The sequence below is a fragment of the Alexandromys fortis genome, unplaced genomic scaffold (assembly GCF_014885135.2).
Source record: "Alexandromys fortis isolate MF-2015 unplaced genomic scaffold, M_Fortis_MF-2015_v1.1 scaffold_307, whole genome shotgun sequence".
Classification (NCBI taxonomy): domain Eukaryota; kingdom Metazoa; phylum Chordata; class Mammalia; order Rodentia; family Cricetidae; genus Alexandromys; species Alexandromys fortis.
The window spans coordinates 802,548-827,480 of NW_026068205.1; the positions used below are offsets into that span (position 1 = coordinate 802,548).

The 24,933-nt window shown below is 38.0% G+C and overlaps 1 protein-coding gene across 4 annotated transcripts in view; it reads right to left on the minus strand.

Moving 5' to 3' along the window:
• The window catches only part of Clec1a (C-type lectin domain family 1 member A), a 31,018-nt gene extending 10,230 nt beyond the window's left edge, over positions 1–20,788 (minus strand). For 2 of the 4 annotated variants that reach the window (XM_050130202.1, XM_050130200.1), the window contains exons 1-3: positions 20,513–20,788; positions 5,155–5,253; positions 3,653–3,829 (exon numbers count right to left, since the gene is read on the minus strand). In XM_050130202.1, coding sequence (XP_049986159.1) covers positions 3,653–3,829; positions 5,155–5,253; positions 20,513–20,624 — 388 coding nt within the window. In that variant the 5' untranslated portion in view covers positions 20,625–20,788. Of the gene's footprint in view, positions 1–3,652; positions 3,830–5,154; positions 5,257–20,512 lie in introns of all 4 variants that reach the window. The other 2 variants (XM_050130201.1, XM_050130199.1) reach the window with 1 other exon arrangement.
• Between the last annotated feature and the right edge of the window lie 4,145 nt (positions 20,789–24,933).

The window sequence follows — 24,933 nt, forward strand, 5'->3', positions numbered from 1 at the left end:
CTTTTGTTTTGAGACAGGTACTTAATAAATGATCCAGGTTATCCTTCAATTCATTTTTTATCCCTGTATTAATTTGAAATTGTGACCTTCTTGCCTTGGTAGCTGGGACTGCAGGCCTGCACTACCCTGCTTGACATGTGCTTAGATAGGGTTTCTGATAAAAACACCATGAGCAAAAAGCAAGCTGGGGAGAAAACAGTTTATTTTATTCAGTTCCATATAACAACTCATCATCAAAAGCAGTGAAGTCAAGAACTAAAGAAAGGAAAGAAAGAGGTAGGAACCAAAGCAAAAGCCGAGGAGAAATGCTTCTTCTTGGTTTACTCAGCCTACTTTCTTATATAAACCGGAATCCCAGCCCAGGGATGATACTACCCACCATGAGCTGGATCCTCCCCCATCTGCCACTAATTAAGGTCACAGCTGGTCTTACTTTTCTCAATTGAGGTTCCCCCTTTTCATATAAACAGGCTTGTATAAACCTATCAAGGGCAGCATGATTTTAAGAACAATTTAATACTCAACTACTGCTAACATTTGAGTAGTCAAATGAATTACAATGGACATAGTGAATGAGAATCCAGCAAACAGTCCTCATGCATACAGACAACCTCAGCTTTAACAAAGACACAAAGAACATAGCTTAGTGAACAGTGTTTTTAGTAAATGGTACTTGGAAAACTGATACTCATATGAAGAAGAATAAACTAGACCCATGTTTCTTGTCATATAAGAATATCAATTCAAAATGGGTCAAGGTCTTAAGTGTACAAACAGGAACTGTGTCTCTTCTATGTCAAGGAAATAAAGAAGAAAAATCTGCCAAGACATTACTGTAGATAGAGATTTTGGATTAAAACTCAAAAGCTTAAACCACAGAAGAAAAAGTAGATAAATGTGATTCTATCAAACTGAGATGTTTCTACATTCATAGCAAAGGAAATAATAGCATGAGGAGACAACCTTCAGAGTTGAACAACACGTATGCAATCTACTTACATAGAAGAAAAAAATTCTAAATAGGTAATAAGCTCAACCCTAAAATAAAACCTCCAAATAATCCAATAAAAAAATGGGTAAATGATACAGGAGGCATTCCCCCAAAAGACACACAAATGAAAACAAGTACACGAGAAGCTGCCCATTGTCACTAATCACTACAAAAATGCAAATCAAAGCCAAAATGAAAACCACAAAATCTCAGAGTCACAATGACAATCAATTAAAAACTGGAAAATAACAAATGCTCAAAAGAAACATAGGAAGAACTCTTATACATTGTAGATAAAAATGTAAATTAGTTCAGACACTTCAGAAAACAATATAGAGATGTCTCAAAAAACCCAAACTATGGCGAACATGTAACCTGGTAATCAGACTATTATGCATGTATACAAGTGAAATGCAACTATGGTATTAAATACGCATCTTCACTCTTGCAGTTATTATAGCACAATTCATAGTATCCAAGAAATAGACTCTGCCAAATTGTCCATGGACTGATGAATGGATAAGAAATAAAGCACATATATGCAAAAGGTACTATCAGCTATTGCAATACAATGAAATCATGTCTACTTACATAAAAGTTTGTAGAACTGGATAACATTGAGCTAAACAAAAAGAATTAAGTATTTAAAGACAAATAGTATGTGATTTCATTCATTTGTGGAAACAAACGTAATAATTTCAAAGAAGAGATAATCAGGCAGGAAGGAGAGAGAGGAAAGTCGGAACGTGTTGTGTGAAACAAGAAGTGATACCATAGAACTAAAGACGCAGAAAGAGTCCTATGTTGTTCTGACTTAGTATTAGTTTAACTTTACTTAAGCAACTGGAAAAAAAAAGTAAGGGGATAAAATAGTGATTCAGTGGTTATTAGCACCAGCTATTCTTGCATAGGACCTAGTCTAGATTCTCAGCACTCACAGTGGTTCAGAACTACCTGTAACTCCAATTCCAGAGGATCCAATGTTCTCTTTTGATCCCCCCAAAGAGCACCAAGTATGCCCTTGATGCATAAACATACATGCAGATAAGACACTAATGTACATAAAATCAAACAACTAAATCTAAAACATTTTTTAAAAGTACAAAAAATTCCCCAAGACACAGTACACATACATGTTATATGTGCAAGCATAGATGCATGAGCATATTTCAGGGGAAATGCATGTTTTAGATCAGCTAGATGAATGTATGCCATGAAGAGGTGCTGCTTTCAGATGTTCTGTTCTAAGTATGTATGTAGAACTCGTGAAACAATAGTGGTCATAGAAATCTCAAACTGAGCATGGGCACTCTTTGTGAGATCCTCCTCTAAGTCCCTGTCTATGTAGAAGGCAAGGCATCACTCTCAAACAGACCAGTCATTATGTCTGCTTGTTTCTGTTTGTTCTTTTTTTTTTTTTTTTCAGAGTCTCACTGTGTAGTCCTGGATATCTGTCTCGAACTCACAAAGATCTTCCTGTCTCTGTCTCCTGACTACTAGGATTAAAGGCATATGCCACCACTGTTTGGGTGGGTCAGTCAGTCATATGACACATGGAAAATCATCCAAAAATACGAGATAATTTTCTGTTTGTGTGTTTTTACTAGAATTTGAGCACATAGGATATTAGTCAATTTATATCTGTGACCCAGACTTTTTTCACAGCATGCATTCCTATCACCTTATATTTTTTTCAGAGATACTTGGACTTTTTGTTAATGTAGAATCCAAAAAAAAAAAAAAAGTCTACGGGTCTGGTAGAGAAACAGAAAAGAGAGAATTATGGTAAATGACGTCACTTCTCACATGGAAAAAAAAAACACTTAGAGAAGTGTGCCTTGAGACACTGTTTACTGAGAAAATCATTCAATTTCTGTCTGCTTAAAGGGGAAGTAGTGTGGGCAGAGATGATGATGAAACTGTGGCACTTTATATTTCATAAAGGAGAAGTCAAGCAAAGCTGCAAAATGATGTAGATTTCTTCCTATGCTTGTATGGTAGAGAGGACAGCGGACAGGGCTGACTTGAATATAGTGTACGGGGATGAAACTTTTAGAACAGGAGAATAGAAAGAGTGGGAGGCGGAGTGTGTAGGGGACACTGAGGCGATGTTTACAGTTATCATCAGTGGTAGTTTGGGTTTGCCCATGACTGTCATTGTCTTTACCCTTGATTCTTTGTAAGCTTCCTATTCTTGACAGAGAAAAAAGTCAGAGTGAACAAAAACAATTGTGATTTATTTCAAGTTCTCCGAATTTTGAAACGAATCCTTGCATGAGTCTAAATATTGGGAAATGGTAGTTAAAACTTCCCCAACACTTTCATCGTGACTGATCAGTGTGTGCCGATGACCAGTGTGTGCCAGTGTAACTGACGCACATTCCTGTGTTTAGTTGATGATGGTGCTGTTTATGTTATTCTAAATTAACTACTTTTCCTGTTTTAAATGTCAAAATTTGAAGAATCTCTTCCCATACGGGTGACACGGATGTGTGTAAGAAATTATAACCCAATGTCTGATCATGATTATGAAGCTCAAACTGTTTATTAAGATGGAAGGAAAAGCATTTCTAAAAAATACGTGGTTTTCGTTGCCCAGATAGGAAATCCAAGTCCAGATAGAAAAGTTTTCACGGTTTGGGAAGACAGGGACATGCTCACCTCCGCTTTTGTTGTAAAGTTCACGACACAGTTTTACAGCTACGTGCTGTAGAGTTTCTATGAGTCTCCTGTTCTGCATCTGGAGGGACTGCAGCTGTCGGGATACATTCCCCAGCCTTTCATCCTTTTCAGCGATGCTGTCTTGCTGGATATTGGAGAGCTGGTAGAACTGAAAAACTAAGTCATGTGACCAAGTCAGACTGGACAGCTCATTGCCTGTTTGCATTTCCACACAGTAGGGAGGCAATAAAGTACATAGATTAACAACCCTAAGTACTGAGCGCTCAGATTGCCACATCCAATGGCACAGTTAATTGTATCATCTCGGGTAAATATATATTATACACCTCTGTTGGAAAATATGAGGCCAAAATAGTGATTCTTAATTTCAGAAGCTAAGAGTCGAATACTAAATTGTTTTAACTATTGAAGCATTTTATGCACAGCCAAACCTAAAACCAACCTAAAAATGTAAATATACTCATCTATTGACTTGAATATTGAATATTGGAAAAATGACATAATCCATACTTCATTTCATTATTACATTGGTCAGATCTCATTTCCATATTTTTATAGATTTTTAGTTAGTGTATGTGAGGACAAGTAATATCTTTAGTGTCACTCAGCTGAAAAGAAATTTCAACACAGATTGAACTTCAGTTTTCCAAATCTAGAGAAATCTGTCATGAGTCATGAGAGCCACTTTACATTCCTAAGGAAAAAAGGTGATTACAAAATAGTGCTGTAACAAGATGATGTAAATTTCAGGGTAGAAAGAAGTAATAGTATTTCTTTTTAATTTTTAAATTTAAGTTCATGAATGTAAACATTTTGTTTTTTTGAGAGAGGATTTCTCATATTCTTTTTTTTTTTTTTTTCTTCAAAGAAAATCACTATATGACCCCCTGATCTGCATTGCTGTATGGCATTTGCCTGGGCTCACCTTCAGCAGTTCAGGAAGGGGTTGTGTATTCCTAATTAGTAGATCTAGGAACACACTGTTGCTGCTTTGAAATGGAAGGTGTTTTCCTTGTTTGATTTTCATGCATTCCCCCCCTCCCCGAAGATAACTGTATCATTTCCCAGCCTTTCTGACAAGTATAGAGACCCAGCTCTTCTCTGCTCCCTGTGTAGAGGATGGATGAGCTCAGAAAACATTTTCCCTGCACCAGTCCACTGCACCACACGGCCTCACAGCAGCTGCCAGAGCTGCGCCACTGGGGCAGGGGGTAAAGAGATCAACAGTACATGCTCTCCAAAGCGGTGAATTACATACGGATATATAAACTGATACAATACTTCTCTTCAATAGCATGTTTTCTTTGAATTGAAAAATGCTTGCTGTATTTCCATATTTCAACTCCTAGTCATTTAAACAGTTGCCTTTAGAAAGAGGATAAGACTCCAAAATTAGGATTTTAAGAAACTCAAAGAAAGAGAGTCTCCTCCTGGACAAATCAAGGAATCAGGATCTCCCCCAGGGTAAAGTGCAGACTTACACACAAGGCCCAGGGCTGCAAGGCCAACGAGTAGCACCAAACACAAGGTCAGCAGGGTCAGAGCCACTGGGCGCCAAACTGAAGAGGGAGTCTCGTTCTCTGCTGGGAGCAAAAAGAAACTAAGATTGGTTTTTAATTTCTCTTGGATTAACGTCAGACCAATACAAAAGTTGGAGAGCCTTCTAGATGCAAAATGAAGGCGGTCAGGACATTACTCTGTCCTCATAAATATGGCCACAAAACCCACTTAGGCCTCACTTTTACATCTAGTTCTTTCATAGGCCCCACCACTTCTGATCTCTCCCTGAGGCCTGCTGCACAGTCATTATATATTATCATGAAATGTAAATGGTTGCTTTTAGAGCCTTATAACTTGTCAAAACTCTGGCCGTAGAGGCCAGGTATGGCGGCACACACCTTTAATCCCAGGAGGCAGGAAGTTCTCTATGAGTTGGAGGCCAGCCTGACCTACATAGCAAATTCCAGCCCTGCCAGGGTTACATTGTGAGACCCTGACTCAAAAACAAACAAGTAAACAACAACAAAAAGACAAAAAGGAAAATGTGAGTGTAAAGATTCTTACATATACCTGACATGAGTCTAAGCATGGAGGTGCAGACCTATTATCCCAGCAGTGTAGGTAGAGGTAAAGGGATCGAGAGTTCAAATTCATCTTTAACTTTGTTAGAGATAGAGATCAACCAGTGTTGACAAAAGCAACCAAAAACTCAAAAACCAGGAACCTCAAATCTTACCAAAAAGCAAATTTTTACAGCATCAGGAAAACCATGCAATTAATTTGTTTTCAATTTTGCAAAATATGCCCTGTCTCCAGTGCTCCACCTATGAGTCATTAGGGAAAAAAAATGAGATTTTCATCGTCAGAAATGATAGTTTGTTGTTTCTTTTTCATTTTTCTTCCATGAGAATCCTAATTTGTAAGAATGTTACATATTCATTTATCAGCCTTCCATCTTCCCCAAACTAAGTTAGAAAGGAACATAACCATCATTTCTCATAGATGAATGTAGCTATTTCCAAGTTCATACCAGTCAAATAATGAACAAAAACAGAAAAAGAAACACTAGGGACTACAGGTATCCTCTTCTTGACTTTGTTTCCATGGGTTTGACCTGTCACAGTAGAGTAGCCACTGTATCACTAGGAGACCTTTCACCTGGTGAGATCATCTATTTGGGTTATGACCAAAGGCAGCTGACAGATTTGAACTCTCCTCCAGTATAGATAACATCTGGGCTTTGTGACTAGAAACCAAAAGTAGAGCCAGAAAACTCTATGCTCTCTATGTTCAATCCAATTAAGAATTCAAGTCAGGATCTAAAACAGGAAACAAACATATACAAGTTCATGTCTGGAAACCCAGTCACACTGGCCAGGGAATTAGGCATACCATCTCCACTCTCCCTCCTGTCCTCCAACTCCAACCTCCAATCTTATCCCCAATTCTGTAGCAGACCACTGACTATGGCCCTTCTTTCCTTGGCCTTCTCATATTGACCCTCACACATTGATAGTGGGAGACTTTATTTATCTCACACTCACTAATACACAGGTCAGCAAGATAAAACTAAATAACCAAAAAAATGCTGATGATTAATGACATCATAAACAAAATGAATTTAACAGATATAACAGAAACTTGCACCCAAACACAAACAGACATGCAAAATATACCTCCTTCTCTGTAGTGTAGCTCATGGAATTTTATTCCAAAGTTTACCATATACTAAGACACAAATCAAGTCTCAACAGATACAAGAAAGTTGAAATAACACCCTGTATCCTATCTGACTACCATGGATTAAAGCTAGATAGTAATAACAACAGAAACAACACAAAGCTTACAAACTCATGGAAACTGAACAATTCATTACTGAATGAAAAATTAAGCAAGACAGAAATTTAAAAAGAAATTAAACACATTTTAGAACTGAATGAAAATGGAAACACAACCTACCCAAATTTATGGAAAATAATGAATGGTTGCTTCTAAGAAGAAAGCTCATAGCACTAAGTGACCACAGAAAAAAATTGGAGAGATCATATATTAGTGATTTAGTGATATGCTTAAAAGCTCTAGAACAAAAAGAAGTAATAACACCCAAAAAGAACAGACAATAAACAATAAAACTCATGGATAAAAATCAATAAACTAGAAACAAGAAGCATTTCTTTAAAAAAAAATCAATAAAACAGAGTTGGTTCTTTGAGAAAATCAATAAGATTGATAAACACTTATCGAAATTAATTAAAGGTGATGGAGAAAGATTCAAAATAACAAAATTAGAAACAATGTAAGGACATAACAACAGATACCAAGGAAATCTAGAGAATCATAAAGAAATACTTTAACAACCCATACATTACCAAGTTGGAAGAATCTAAAAGAAATGGATGATTTTTTTGATATATATGACCTATCAGAGTAAATCAACATAAGATAAGCAATGTAAACAGATTTATAACCTCTAGTGAAATATAGCCAGCCAATAAAAGACTCTCAGCCAAAAAGAAAAAAGAAAAAGAAAAATCTAAATATTATATTCCTCAACTTATTCTACAAAATAAAAACAGAGGGTACACTAGCCAATTCCTTTTGCCAGGTTATACTTGTATAGTTGCCCTGATATCTAAACCACATAAAGACTCAACAAAGAAAGAAAATTACAGAACAGTGGTCCTGATGAACATAAATGCAAAGTTTCTCAATAAAATGCCTGAAAACTAAAATCAAGAACACATTAAAAAGATCATCTACCATGATCAAGTAGGCTTCATCATAGAGATACAGGAATGGTTCAATATACATAAATCAAGAAATGTTATCTACCATATGAAAGACAAAAACCACAAGGTCATCTCATTAGATGCAGAAAAGACCTGTGACAAAAATCCAACACTCCTTTATGGTAAAAGTCATGGAGATAATGGGGGAAGGGATGTAAGAAACAAAACTCAAATTAAGATGTGATTTACAGCAAATCCACAGTCAACATCAACCTCAGTGAAGAAAACCCAAAGCACTTCCACTAAAATCAGAAACAAGACAAGGTTGTCCACTCTCTCCATATCTGTTCAGTATAGTACTTGAATTCTTAGCTAGAGCAATAAGACAACTAAAGGAGGTCAAGTGAGCATAATTAGGAAGGAAAGAAGTCAATATATCTTTATTTATCAATGAAGTGATAGTAGTCATACATGACACTAAAATTTCCTCCAGCCAACTCCTACAGCTGATAAACACTTCAGAAAATAGCAGGATGAAAAACTGAAGTATAAACCCAGTAGCCTTCCTATATACAAAAGAAAAAGAGATGGAGGAAGAAATCAGGGAAACAATACCTTTCACAGTAGCCTCAAAAAAAAAAAAAAGATACATTGGTGTAGTTCTAACCAGGGAAATAAAAGACTTGTACAATAAAAACTTTAAGACACTGAAGAAATTGAGAAAGGCATTAGAAGATTTCCCATTCCCATGATTAATGGGATTACTAGATTTCAAACTTTACTACAGAGATATAGGAATGGGAAAAAAAAACAAGGTATTGGCACAAAAACAAATACAGATCAATAGAATCAAGTTGAAGACCGAGACATAAATCAATACACCTATGGACACTTGAATTTTTATAAAGCCAGAAATACACACAAGAAAAAAAGACAGAATCTTCAACAAATGGTACTGGTCAAATTGGACAAGTGCATGTAGAAGAATCCAAAAAAGATCCACATTTATCACACTGCACAAAAATCCACTCCACTCCAAGTGCATCAAAAAACTCAACATAAGGCCATATACACTAAGTCTGATAGAAGAGAAAATAAAAAATAATCTTTAACTCATTGGCACAAGAGAAGACTTTCTAAGCAGAACACCATTATCACAGGCATTAAGATCAACAATTAATAATCAGGACTTTATGAAACTTCATACTTCTGATTGCTTCTGCATGGCAAAAGACACCATTATTCAAAATGACATTCTACAGAATAGGAAAATATTTTTACCAACTACATGCCTATTAGAGTGATAATATCCAAGACCTAAAATACTCAGGCATAAAAAAATAATCTAATTAAAAAGTAAGATACAAAGCTAAACATAATATTCTCAAAAAAAGGAATTCACAAATGACTGAGAAACACTTAAAGAAGTGTTCAAAATCCTTAGTCATTAGCAAAGCATAGATGAAAACTGCTTTGAAATTTCTTCATCCACCACTCAGTCAGAATGGCCAAGATTAAAAAAACAAATAACAGCTCATGATGGCCAGTATGTGGGGTAAGGAGAATGCTTATTCTTTGCTTGTAGGAGTGTAACCTTCTACAGTCTTTATAAAATCAGTGTGGCAGTTTCTCAGGAACTTGAGAATAAATATAGCTCAAGATTCAGCTATACCACTCTTGAGCATATACCCGCAAAAAGGTACTTCTTCAACCATGTTCATTGCTGTTTCATCAGAAATTGGAAACAACCCAGATGTCTATCATTGGATAAATGGATAAAGAAAATGTGGTATAATTAACAATGGATAAATCTCAGTTTAAAAAATGAAATGAAATTTGCAAGTAAATGGACAGGTCTAGGGAGAAAATCATTCTGATTGGATAACATGTATCTAGAAAGAAAAATGTGGTATGTGTTTATTTGCATGTGGGTGTTAACTTTTAAGTCTTAGATAAGCAAGCTACAGTCCATATAACCACGGAAGTTTGGTATAGACTAAGGGAGTAGGTGGGAGGAATGACTATCCCTAGCAAGGGGAAATGGAATTAATAGTTAGGAATAGACAAGGTGGGGGGACTAGAACAGAAGTGTTAAATGCGGATGGAGTGGGAAGAGGGACCAGAGGAGACAACACAGTGAGGGACAACTATAACAGTTGAGGGATAATATGGAAACTTAATAGACTGGAAGCTTCCTAAAATATATACACATATGAAAAAAATCTAAATAAAATCACCAACTAATTGGGGAAATAGAGCTCCAACTGGAAATCTCTCGTCACCAAATGAAGCTCCTAGTACCAGGAATGTGTTTTATCTGATAGAATGATTGACTCAATAAATAACCCCAAACAATCCAGGCTATTGGTTGCTCTCCACATACTGATGGTAAGGCAATATTGCTGAAGACAATGCCTACACAACTCTGTTGAACATAGACAATTTGAAATAAAAAGTCCTATCTAAAGCCTTCTCCCCTATTGACTAGTGCTTATGGTACTGGAATGTACTCTACACTCTACAAAAGGAGAAAGGTAAACACCAATAGCCCAGCTATAAACCGTTTGATCTACAATGATGACATTTCTGCAAGGGTCACTAGTGCAATAGTGGCACAAAACTATGGCAGTAATCAACCAATATCTGATTGGATTTCAGGTCTATTTCATGTGATAGAACCCATCCCTAATAATGCTCAGATGGCTAAGAAACTGAGACAGGAAAGATCAGAGATCTAGGGGAAAACGAAATATTACTATTCTGCTAAAGGAACATAGCAATAAAATGACTTCTAGTGACATTCTGCTATACTCATAGATCTGTGACTTGCTCAGCTGTCATCAGAGAAGCTTCCTCCTGCAACAGATAGGGACAGATACAGAGATCCACAGCCAGTGTGCAAGGGATGGGACACCTTGGAACACTCAGTCCTAAATGGGATGGCGCCATCAAATCCCTTTTTTCAGGGTTCAGGGAACCCTTCAGAAAAGGAGGCAGAAGGAATGTAAGAACCAGAAGGGACGAAGGACACCAAGAAAATAAGGAATTGTAAACACAGCTAAACCAATGCACATATGAACTACAGACTATGGCAGCAGGAGCAGGTCATGTGTGGGTCTGCAACAAATGGGATTCCAGCACTGAAATGAGAAGTGGATGTTGAAATAAGAAGCGGCGGGGCTGCGTCCCCGGCCGCTTGCTAGCTTATGCCCGAAATAACAACACACAAACTGTATTCATTTAAGAACTGCTTGGCCCATGAACTCTAGCTTCTTATTGGCTAGCTCTTACATATTGTTCTAACCCATTTCTAATAATGTGTGTAAGCACCCCAAGGTGCGCTTACCAGGAAGATTCTAGCCTAAGTCCATCGTGGGTTGGAGCTGCCTGGGAGAGCAGAGCATGGCGTCTCTGCTCCAGAGAGCAGAGCTGTCCGGTCCCTCTGGAAGCAGAGCAGAGTCTGACCTCACTTCCTCTTCCGCCCAGCATCCTATTCTGTTTATTCCACCCACCTATGTTCTAAGCTATGAGGCCAAGCAGTTGGTTTATTATAATTAACCAATTACCTTCCTCCATCAAGTGGATACATGTCCCCATTCTTAACTGTCAGTGACCGTGTCAGAGGAGCTGCAGTCAGCAATAGAGCTTATGGAGTGCAATTCACCAGATAGCAAAGCTGTGGTGGGTATATTCAGGAGAGGCAAAGCCCTGGGAGGATTGTTTCCAGCATTCCCCTTGCTTCTGCTGTGCTTCCTCCTGCTTAATGCTGTCACGGGTCTGCTGTATTTGGCATGGTAATCCCTTTCATTGCAATGTGAAAGGCTCCACGTATCTAGTATAGTGTGAGTATTTCATGAGAAAATCCCACTCTTCACTGGGCAATTTACATGCAAGATCATAACGAAGATGAATGAGCAATGATGTTTAGTTGAATCAATGATTTAATTGAACTGAGTCACTCTAAAAGATACAGGTAGCTAATACAATGAAGATGATTAGGGAAATGGTTTAGGTTATTCTGTCAATTGTTCCAATAAGAGATACAAATAAGGCAAAAATCGGCTAGAAGTCACCTTCCCCTTTGTTAGAAGTGAGGTTGGCAGAGGATAGAAAATAAGAAGGAAGTTTCATGCATTATAGGCCCATGACTTCTGCCTGTGGAAAAACAGGCTGATGATCAAAGAAAACAATTACGTCCCACACCCAAGGTTAGGCCTGAGTTCCTCGATCATGTAGTTTACGGAATAAATCACAGGTTTAGGTATTCACCTCGAAAAAACAAAGTTGTGGAAAGAAATTAAATTATTATTGTGTGTAAATAGCCAACCCAAAACAAGCTCAAGAGCAACATTGGGGGTTCTTTGTCTCATAAAATTTAGTCACGACATTTATTTTATTTCTTCTTGTTGTTTTTGTCCTGGTTCTTCATTTCTTGTTGTTGTTCTTCTTTCTCTCCTCCTTCTTTTCCTTCTCCTTTCTCCTCATCATTTTCCTCATCTTCTTATTTAGCTTACAGGTCCTTTGCATATACATTACAGCTTCCAGTTCTGTGTTTTTATGGGATTCCTATGTGTGTGAATGTATGTGTCTATGTGTCTATATGTGTTTCCTGTGCTCTTTGTTTGGATCCTTTTCTTATGTTTGTTTTCTCCTATTCCAATTTGTTTGTTTTGGGTTTTATTTTATTTTACCATTATTATTACTTAGATGACTGTTTTCTAATGAGAGACAGAAAGGGTTTGGATTTATATGGGGAAGGGATGATTTCAAAGGAATTGGGAGAGGGCAAACTTTAATCAATAGGTTTTATGAGAAAAATCTATTTTTTCTTTCTTTCTTTCTTGTTTTTGTTTTTTGTTTTTTCAAGACAGGGTTTCTCTTTATAACAGCCCAAGCTATCCTGGAACTCGCTTTGCAACAAGACTGGCCTCAAACTCATGGAGATCTGCCTGCCTCTGCCTCCCAAGTGCTGGGATTTAAAGGCGTGTAACACCATGCCCTACCAAAATCTATTTTCAATAAAATTAAAATAGAAAGAAAGAATTACTTCTTTCTAGAAATATCCTCTATAGTAAATATTCTAGGCACAATAATGTGAGCTAGCTGCTGTTGTCAAAGTGAAGCATTAAAGCTAGCATGGACATCAAAAACATGGTGCCCATCCTGCATTTAGGAAATATGCCAAAATTCAGAAAGAAGCCATGTGGGTGTATTTTACTTTACATTTTAAAATATGACTTATATTAATTGATATTAATCACATCAGTATATAGCTCAAATTCTATTTAGAAGAAATTTAAAGTACTTTTCATAGATTATAACAATTTCATTATGATTTAACCCGATTTAATGACTTCTAGAAGCGTTACTGCAATTAAGACAAAATCCCAGAATACACTCCTTCTTAGTCAGTTCCTACCATGCTCTTTTATCCAGAGTCCAGCTGTTGAACTAATAGAACCCTTCTGTTGTGTCCTTGCAACCCTTAGACTATCTTTATTTCAGTTCTCTGTGTTCTCCCTTCTTCTGCTTCTGCTTCTGCAACCAAGTCTCCAGGATGGAATGGTAATGAACTTGCCAGTTTCTATTTTTCTTGGATGTTGTTTTTCTCTCTAGCAATTTTTCTTGTGGATGCAAGTCTAAAGCTTCTGAATTCTCCCCCAAATTTTCCCAAGAATGTTGAACTAACTCTCTAGAGAAAACTTCCTCCTTAAAAGAGATTTTACACAAAAAATCTTAATTTGGTGCTTACTTTGGGTTTGGCTTTCTTGTAGTCTGGGTTTTGGAGGAGAATTCCTATGCTCTCTTGTGTGGTATGTTTATAAAGAAGTGTGGATAGGCCAAAGAATGACATAAACATCCCAGGAATGCTGAGAACACTATCTTCCTGAGTCGCCTAATATTGTTATGCTATAAAAGTCTAGAGTGCCATTGTCAAGTTTTGAATACAAAGCCTTTTGTTGCTCCATGAAACTTGGCAGATGAAGAGTATTGTCACGCTTGTTTAGTTATTCTTCATCCGGCAGCAGAGGAAGCCTCTACACTCCCACAAATCAAGAGCACACAGGAAAAGAATCAGATATCACTTAATAAAGGCCATAGGTAGACCCCTCCCCCAAAGGACAAGGCATCTTAGAAGCTGGAAAAGAAACAGAATTTAACTTCAGCAGTTTGTAGAAGGCCATGCTGGATATTTGTGGCAGAGCTAGGATGAACTCATTATGCTTAGCCCTGTACTTTGTGTATTCCTGGTGAAATAGGAATCCAAGAGAAACATGTCTACTGATGTGCACAATATTTTAAAGACTGCTTTCTGAGCCTTTCACACCATTGCACTCTTGACAGATTTCAAGAATGGAGCATTTCTAACCCATCTCTGCCTTTGGGATCTATTTTTAGACTTAAATGTTGTCTTTTCTGGAACGCCTTTTTTTTCTTAGTTGTCACCCACTGTACACAGTGACCTCTCCATGAATCTGTGAGGTTGATGTCTTGTTGTGTGTGTGTGAAGTAACACCAGAGAGACAATAAGATTAACTTTTAGATCTTTTAGATTGACTTTCATCTCTCTGCATGTAAGCATGTAAATGATGCTAACCTTCCTATTATTTACAAAGGAGAGCAGATGGTTGACCTGAGTATTCTTGCCACATGGGATGACTAGGCAGGAATCAGGCTGAAGAATTTACATCTCATAACACAATATTTCAGAATATCAATAAGTTTCTAATTTGTAATGAAATGCACTTGCGTTCTTAAGTAAGCTATGAGTAAGTTCATTTTATAACCTAATAAAGTTATTTGATTACTGAAATATAGTTTAAATATAAAATTACCAAGCCAGGCATGATGGCACATGTCTCTAATATCAGTACTTGGAAAATTGGGGCAAAAGGATTGCTGTGAGTTGGCAACCCTCAGAGGCCACATGGTGAGCTCAGGATCAGCCTGGGATACTTAGCAAAATCCTGTCTCAATAAACAAGCAAACAAACAAAAACTACTGATGGCTGCTAAAATTCTTAAATCACCAAGATAAATGTCTTAAATAAATTTTCTCATCTATTTTCAAGAATACTCTCTAGAGATTATTATTCTATTTTGCATGTGGGCAACATTTTGCTCTGGGGAATGTTCGCTATCCTAGAGAGAAAAGCAGAGCCACTGCTAATAACAGTGACTGCATTGTATATACTGTTGTATTTGCTTGAAAGCCTCCCCAAGTTATACAAGTGTATAATTCCACTTAATCCTTATTCAGATAGGAATATAGTTGTCCATTAATTTCTTTCTCCATAAGTATGTGCAGTGGAACAATGGAGCCTGAAGCGCAATCCACTGAACACTGTCAATCATAATCCTTCTCTTAACTTCTTACATTAATATTTCACCTTTTATGTAAATTTGATTTGGAATTATAAAAGGCCCCAGTATCTGAGGGTTTGTAACTTCTCATTCCTACATTACAAATTGTCTGTTGGGATTATAAAGCAATCTTCTCAATTCTTCCAAAAAGATTAACTTCATAAAATACAAAGGATAAAATGATTTTTTTCTTTACAGAAAAAAAATGTTTTCCCCAAATGATTTTAGAACAAAATGTATTAGAAAAAGCTCCACACTATTGGTCCTATTTTTAAGCCTTTGTTCCTTTCTCTGCATCCATTTCTTCCTCTGAGGACTTCCAATCTTCAGTTGAATAATACTTTGTAACCCTTTATAATAATTTTTGTCATGATTCTCAATTTATGCTGAACTAAATCCTAATCCAAAATTAGTGCCACATTTTTTCCTCCAAGTTCTTATTTGTTTTAATTTTGTCTGCCTTTTGTACCAGGCTAGTTGTTCCTTTATGATGTCACCTACACACTGTCGTCCACAGAGTAGAAAAGTCACCCAATGTTCCAGTTTGCGCTTCTGGCAAATCCAGGCTGAGCCTTGTAGATCTGGGGAAACTGACACCTTCTCTTAGGATGTACAGAGCAAACAATCATCTGCTTAGTTCTGAGTGCCTTCTGCGGTCTCCAACAAGTCTTCAATAACACTAAGTACTTTTATTATAACTGCCGATTTTGATTATTTTTTGGTTTCAATTACCTCATAAAAACATAAATAGAACCTTACCAGTGTCTACCATAGTGTTTCATATTTAGTGAGTATGCCTAAAAGATATGTGAGACCATAGAGCTGTGACTTGTGCCTTATTGCTTCAATGCAGATATGTAAAAAAGAAACTAAAAAGCCGAAAAAGATTACAATATTGCAATAATAAGAGTAGAGCAAAACAGAACTCGAACTGATTTTTAAATGTGTGTTTCTAAGTATCATTAATTGAGTTATTTTTTTATCCTTTTGTTAGGATAGCATTCCCACTTCAGTGGGTATCCTGGTCCTTCTATGAGATCATTCCCTTACTCTTGATGTTGTTCAGGTGGATTGGCCATCCTGGGTTTCTTTTCTGTTTACAGTGTCATTAGAATCTCTCCCACCTCAGAAATTAAATTATAAATGTCATCACTCAATCTTGTGGCACCTTGCAATAACATACTATATTTTCTTCAAAGAAGAGAAAGAAATGAAATGAGAAAATCATAGATATTTTCATTTCATCATCAGCCTGTTTTTTACACATTGCTATGAAATAAGCAATAGCCTGACCAGTGTGGTGGCACACAGCAATGATCCCTGCTCTTTGCTGGGATAGGCTGAGATAAGAAGCATTTGAGTTGAGGATAATTCTCAGCTGTGTAGAGAGTTTCAATCTTTAAAAAAAAAGATGATTGTGATGTTAAATAAACTATTTTTCTCCTGATTGTTGAAATAACAGACTGTGCTTAATCTCCTCTTAAATGATCTGCAGTGTTTATTATTTTTAGCATTCCATGATTGCTTGACATTGACTTCTCCACTACTGTGAGTTTATTCTCCCTGTGTTCCAATGCTTCTTACTGTCAGTCCTCCTTCCAAGGTCTCTACTACTACTTCCTAGTAGTCTCCCATTGGCCTTCTTGTTCTCCAGGCCCTGTGGCTGATACTCCCTGGCTTCTCTCCTTGCCAGACCATTTTGTTTTCTAGATTTATGGCTTAATATTTTCTTCCTTGGTGATCTGATTCGCTCATATCAATTTTTAGTTTCTATTCACATAACTTAAATGATTTAGTTATTTTCATGCCATGATCACTACATACATATTTAGCCCAAAAGTTTTAGCCTGAATCCACATTCTTTAAATATATGTGTATTCGCACAATTTCAAATACATTTCACCTTGCAGATCCTTGAAGTCAGGCTGAATTTGTCACCCTTCAGTTCTTTCTGTAGTTTTTTTTTTTTTTTTTTTTTTTTTTTTTTTTTGCAGGTCATGACAGCACCTCTCACACCACATCTGGAAATAATCAATCAACCTTTGACTGACTTCTTTTTTCTGGTTCCTCACAGGCGACCAAAAGCATTCCTTGAAGCTCCTCCCCTCAATGTCTATCCAACTGCCCTCTCCCCCTCCTTCCTACTTTTCTTCCTTACTTGAGGATTCTTACCTCTACCTGGAGTACTGATAAAACAGACTTTGTTTCATCCAGGTCCACGAATTCTCCTTTAGTCCATCCTCAGCATAGCCTAGAGATACTTCTAAGAACACATCATTTGTCTCTCTGTCTCTTTCTCTCCCCCACTGATTTCATTTTAACTACAGAACAGAACTAAAACATTTCAGATGGCCTAAAAGACCCTTCTTAGCTCTCCAGATCTGCTTCCTATAGCCACCCCTCAGCCCTGCAACTCAGTTATACTTATGACACACAGTTCTCTGAAAACAAAGCATTCATTAAAGTCCTCCTCATTTTTGTTTCATAAGTCTCTCTCTGTAGAGCATCCTCAAGTCTGAACACTCCCACCCCTGGTTCTTTATACTATAGAAAATCCTAAGATCAACTCCATGCAATGACCACGCTCTCTAGATCTTTCTGGGTCTCTTTTAGCCCCCTAGACATAAATGACCAGGCTTTCATGTGTCTCTGCATACACTCCAAGATGGTATGTTATATACAAAGCTGAGTTGAGAACCAGTTTCCCTCATAGCTCATAGCTGAGAATCTATCATATTATGCACTGTGTGGCTGGCCTTTGCTAACCTGACTGAACTTGTGGAAATTCTGTGAATAATTATTTCTTTTTGACTTTCTGTCTTCTTAACTGTTTTGGTATTTTTAGACAAGCATGACTGTTATATGAATAACATTAAAATCTCAAAATTACCTAAGTGTTTATTCCTATTAGTTCAAATGAAACAGTTTAAATAAATGCCTACTCATATTCTGCCACAGCATTATATTGAATCTGAAATTGCCAGAAAAAAATATGATTTCTACTGTTGTTTCTATAGCAGAGGTGTATCAAATATGTTTTCTTAAGAAAGTTTTTGTGGCATTCCTCTAAATATTTGCATATCTCAAGATGAAATCAACATATCACACAGGAAGCCTCTTCCAGATGTTTGACTCTGAGTCATTTCCTTGTAACCTTCTCTCCCACTGTTCCAATTTCTGCTTCTTTCAAAGAGGCTGCCAAATGTTGTACCCAGTGTTTCATCTTGCCCCACCTCTGTCTCCACCCTTTAATCTCGAGGTACTGATTTGTACACACTGTTCCTGCTTAAGCAGGTCATTAGTCCATCTCTAGGCTAAGGTGAAAAACAAAATCTCAAATGGTCCTCTTGAGACCACGGCCCTGTGAACTAATTGTTCATGAAAGAGTTTGGAGGAAGGCCTTTCCAGCCCTGCCTGAAGCGTCAACCACATCCTACAGCATCTCTCCTCCCTCCTGTAACCATTTAGCTCCAGGTCAAAGAAGCTGGAAATCCCCAATATCCTTTAAGCAGCTCTTTGTGTAGTTTAGTAGGAAACCAAGAAACCATACCAGTAGGCATCAGGAGAACAATCATTTATAAAAAGGATTATTTTTTTATGTACATTTGTATGGAATGACTTTATGAAGGAAAAGGAGGGACCCTGAAAGTTATTTGATAAAAGAGAGAGCAGTACAAAAATGTGTCCTGATTTACAGAAGTAAAGAAATCCTGGATCTGGTCACAAGGAAAAATAAACGTCTTGAAGACATAGCCAGGAATTAGGTTCCACTGATGGAAAGTGACGCAGAAGTGTTAAACAGAACCCTCCAGGAATTTGCAAAGGAAGGAATATTGAGGAAAATGTTTTTAGAGTGTCTGCCTTGGTCATTCTTTATATTCTTGTATGCCTTGTGAAGTTGTGTTACATCTGTTCACTGTTAGCTGAAGTTAATATGAGCAGATGTGCATAAGGTACTTAAAGTAATCCTGGGCACAACGTATGCATTAAAATCCACCTCCCATCATTGATGTCTTAATAGCAATGAAACCAAAGCCCCAAGAGACTAAGATCACACAGTGGTAAGTGGCTTACTTGGTATCAGAACCTGAACGTATGGCTTGCTATCCATTTGTACTACGGAATGAGGTATTTGCTCTAGAACAAAGTCATGTGTCTGCAGTAGACAAACCAGAAAAGGCCCCCATGTCCTTGTGTGAATTATAAAAATGACGGGTAAAGGAAAAATGTTACTCGGTCATAAGGCAAATAACAGTAAAGAAAATAGTAAGACATAAACTAAATCAAATGTCTTGTAAATATGATTCAATCATGTCAGTATTCTAAGCTCAACAAAGTAAAGGGGGCAGAATATGGTGATGCACGCTTATAATCCAGCTATTGGGCAAACAGAGATAAGAAGGTTGCCAGTTTGATGTCAGTGGGTAACATAGTGAGATACTGCTGTCTCACATTGATTAGAAGGAGTCCACAGTGTTGCTCAGTGTTATTCTGTTGCCTATCATGAGGAAAACTCTATGTTCAAAACGAAAGGGCTGGGTTGGGGGGGGGTGCGAGAAATTTGATGAAAATGAATCTGAGCTCCCTATTTAGGTTACCAAATCATTGAATTTCAGACCTAAGAAGACACATTAAGAAGAATTTACTTCTGTTGCCCATGATATCACAGATGATAACCAATACCTGAAGCTAACATGACTCCTCCAAAGTCTTGCAGATTCAAGATGTAGAAATTCTAACATATACCCACATTAATTAACCCGCTTGGAAATTTCTCCCTTAAAGTCAAGAGTTAAAAACTCACCACTCCCGCCACCATCCCCCCCCCCCTTAAAATGTTCATTTTGATTAACCCAAATTTCCAAATCACATCACAGGTGACAATCGCATGGACAACAACAACCGGCCTGATTTGGCCTTTGCGAGAAAGAAAAAGGAAACAGATGTTTCTTTAAGGTATAATCTCATCTTTCCCTGCTATACCTAATTATAAAATCCATATGCCTCCTTGCAAACTGCTAAACCAGCAATAGCATGTTAGAGAATCAGATCCGTGTGTGTATTAACATTTTCAAATGTTACATGCGTGCAGACAAGTTGTGGAAAGTGCAGATAACCCTCACGATACGCCATGGGAAGATTCCCTCCCTTCCCTCTGCTTTGCACATGCCTAGGAAAAGGGCCTCAGTTCAAGAATTTCTTCAGGGCACTGGTCTGCTTGGACTCTAGAAGACAGGAGTAAGTACCTGAATGCCTCGGATCTGCACGTCTGGTGACAGTGGAAGCTCCAGAATACAGGCTTATGCTGGTGTCATCATCATCGAGCATATCCCTCGTGCTGCTGTATTTGGCCTGCATCCTGATTCCTGCAGAGCTGCGGGGGCGATGTGTTCAGATTGCTCCAGGCTGTGTGTCTAACTTCAGATACCCCAGGAAACCGGTTACTGAGAGGCATTCCTAATGGTCTCTCTCCCTGCAGGCAGCAGGGGAAGCCTCTGACTCCAGTTCCTGCATGGAGAAGCCCAGCCCCTCCCCTGTGAGCTTGTACTCAGAATGCCAAGTTGGTCTGGCTGAGGGGAAATCGCTGTGTTTTCTGGCTGGGCGGTCCCTGAACAGTTATTATAGTATCTGCATTTTTTTCAGACCGCGTGTGTATCTGTTTACAAGTCTTTCAATTGCAAGCTGCGGATGACGAGCCCTCACCGTAGCACTCTGGATCCTCTGACACTAAAGCATAATCAGAGATGGACACAGCTTCTTACCCAGCATGCATCGCAGGCTGATTATTCACCTGTACCTTTAGGGAAGGAGAGGACACCCCTGCCTGTCTCCAAAGGCAGAGTGCAAAGCATCATTCACTGGAAGCCCGAGCAACAGACCCCCTGAGAGCATCCAATCGATTCAATTCTTTCATTTAACTCAGAAAGAAATTGAAAGCTATCTAGGTGAATTATCTCTTTAAAAGTCACAAAGCTGGTTAGGGTCAGACTAGTTCTGAAAGTTCTCTCTTGTTGTCAACTTCAGGCTCTTTCTTCTGACATTATCTGGACTTGATTTACCATTTTCTAACACACCAGGATCATTGTGATGGTGAGCAATGCCATACGCTGTTAGCAGCCCCCACTTACATCACTGTTACTAGCCACTGTGCAACTTTGGGACGACAACTAGCAATGTGTGCCTACATCTGTTAAGTCAAGACAAGAAATGAGAGAATTGTCTCGTGTCTAACAACTCCTCCTGAATCAGTACAATTTAATTCTTTTTTTTTTTTTTTTTGGTGTGGCAGTAACAAAATACCTAAGACCATATAATTCATACACAATGAAAAAAAATTATTTCTCATAGTTGTGGTTCGAGATCAAGGTGCTAACAAATTCAGTAGTGAGATAAGGGATGCATCCTCTAAGTACTATACTGAGGCTGCCATATGGCAGAGGAGTGATGTCATACAAGTAAACGTTGTGTGTGTGTGTGTGTGTGTGTGTGTGTGTGGTAATGTCTAAGACAAGCACACTAAACATCAGCTAGTGCTGAAACAGAGCTAAGGCAGCCAGAGTCTATAAGAGACCACCAGATTGTGAATTAGCAAGCGTTTCAAGCTGTATGTTGTTTGTCCTATTATTATATATTTAAGAAGAGTAGTAACGGGAACCCTTTATTGAATGACTTGTGTCTGTTGTTTGCATTGGGTTGAGTATTGGAATGCTGTGGAAGGAAGGAGGCAGTAAGAATTCTGAAGGTCAAGTTATGTGTACTGCAGAGGACTTGAAGTATTAAGAAGCTAGAATATTTAAAAAAAATCACAGAGCACTTGTGGTAGTACACATCTGTAACCCTAGAATTCAGGGGGCTGAGCAACAGGTCACAAGTTCAAAGTCAGCCTGGACTTATAGAAAGACTCTGTAAAAGGTAAAAACAAGAAGAGAAAGAACAAAAGAAAGGTTGAAAGAAAAAGAATAATAGGAGAGAAGAGGAAAGGAAGCAAGGAGGCTGGAAGGAAGGAAGGGAAGAAGGATAGAAGGAGAAGGGAGGGATGAAAAATAAGGGGATGGAAAGGAGGCAGAGTGAGGGGAGTGTGAGAGGAGAGAAATTAAAAATGGAGCAGGAAAAAAAGAGGGATTTCCACTAATTATGTCTCATGAAAAAACAATATAACAGTAACCAGAACTGTTTACCAAGTTACTGTTATTCAAGTAGATCCTTGCTAATTTTTGACCAAATATATTAAAATTTGTACTGTGTTCCTTAAACATTTATTTCGGCAACAACGAAAATATTTTTAAGCATGCTATGCTGTAGGTACGGGGTCTTTTGGATTTAAAACCCACTGGCTCTTTTAAAGCTTGTATACTATGGAGAAAATTTGACTGTTGTCAATGTTGAGGCAAATATATAAAGGACCAAGGAACTCGAGGAAGGTAATGGAAGAAGGCTGATGATTTTGACATAGAGTAACCAGAGGATGCCTCATCCACTAAAGAGGTGATATGCATGCAGATTTGGGAAATAAGACAGAAGGCTTGCAGCCATCTCAGTGAGGTTCACTCAAAGAGCGAAGAGAAATCACAGAGATTTTTTAAGAAGGAAACATGCAGATGGGGCCGAGACACCACAGAGAAGCCAGCATCCTGACTGGAGAAGTAGATAGACCAGAGTTACCTCAAAGGATGAAGGGAATTAGAGCACATGAGGTCTTAAAGACAATTTAAAAAGCTTTTTTGTTTTTGCTATTATATTTTGTTACTATTCTGAAACATGTTAAGAAATCAATGAGAGGTTTTAATAGAGACCTGACATGACTGTATTATATTTTTAAAAAAACTTTTTATAGATTCTTTGTAGATTTCACATCATCCATCCGGATCCTATTCATCTCCCCATCCCTTCATATCCATCCTCTGCCCTTGCAACCTCCCTCCCCACCCCCAAATCAAATAAATTTTAAGGCAAAAAAAAAAAAAAACCCAAACCAAACAAACAAATAGAAGTCTCATTGTGGAAGCTGTACTGTGACATAGTGAATCATACAGTATACCCTTTGGTCCATACTTCTTTACTTGTAAGTGTTCTTTGCAATGAGTCAGTGTTCTGCAGATCCAGCCACTTCATATGTTCCAGCAGTTCATAGATAAGGTGGATATTGGGGTGGGCCAGCTCATAGTTCTGGTTCTAGGCCTTGGCTGGTAGCTGCATTTGTCAGTCTGCCAGCTTTCCCTCATTGCCACCACCAGTGTGAGCTCACAGCGCTGCACTGGCTAGCCCATCCACTGCAGCAGTTTAACAAACCTACCCTGCTAAGCTTGAAACACACTGTAGGGAGATAGAGCTAAAGATTAGGAACAACTCCTCAAGGCAAGGAAATTCAGGACTCCCCCAGTAGATATTTCCTTAAATTTAACCATCTGGAATTCATCTTTCAGACTTGAGTTCGGCCAGCAGTTGCTGTCATAAATCTGTTCCTTAGACAAATACGTGCATTTCTGTTCATATTTACATTGATATGTAAGTTCTCATGTAAACAGACTGTCAGCATGTTAGGTAAAAATATACCCTGGACCACCTTGAACAATTTCCTTTCTACCATAGCTCTGGTTCTCCTTGATCCTTTATCTACACACTAGGGGATTTCTCAGCTGCCTCTTCCTAGTAAGGAAATCTTGATTTCAGCATCCAGACTTAGGTGTTTTGTTTTCTTATGATGACAGTTTCTTGAACTTATCTGTCCAATTTCAGGGGCCCAGAAAAAAACAATAATCAAATCAAAACTAAAAGTAAAAAAAAAAATTCACATTAGACTGGGAATGTGGCTCCATCGATGATGTTGTATAAGTATGGAGAATTCACACGGAAACCACTTACAATGCCCCACACCTGCAGTGCCAGAGCTGGGTGAGATGGAGGAACAGCTGAATCTGGGAACGGGTTGGCCAGGCAGCATGAGACAGTAAGACCATGTCTCAACAAAGAAGATGGTGGAGAGTGATAGTGGGGGACAGTGATGAGCTCTGGTCTCTAGAGCATAGGTAAGTGAGCATCCACACATATATACATACACATGAAGTTCATGTGCACATATACACAATGTTCAAGTCTTCTCTAAATCCCATCTTGTGCTTTAACTAACTACTTGAGCCAATTAATCACGCTTCGCTCGGACTTACCTCTGTTCCTTCTTAGATTTACCTCTGTCCCTTCTACAGTATTTTCAGACTTTGAGAATTCAAATTTGGATGTGAAAAGATGAGTGCAAACTTCACAAAAATGTGTTTTCCGCAGATTTTTCAAAATCTTCAAGAATCCAAATTTATGCTCTATTGTAGAAATATCTTGTATACATACTCCCTACCTAGTATCAAACTAACTAACCCTTTTGGGGAGAAAGCAAATTATGCTAGTGATTGCTACGTGTAGGCAGGTTATTCAGAGGCCAGATATACTTGAATAAACAGTTTTGCAATCTAGGTGAAAGTTACATAAAATCAATCATTTTCAAGTGGACAATTCAAGTGGACCTAGCACAATTTCTGGCCACATATGAATCAGCCTGAGGAAACTACAAATGGGTTCCCAGCACAAAAACTTGGAAATTCCCACTGGAAATCTGAGCAGTGTTAATGGAGATGCTTAGACGCTATCAAGACAGATCACCCCAGGAAACACGCTC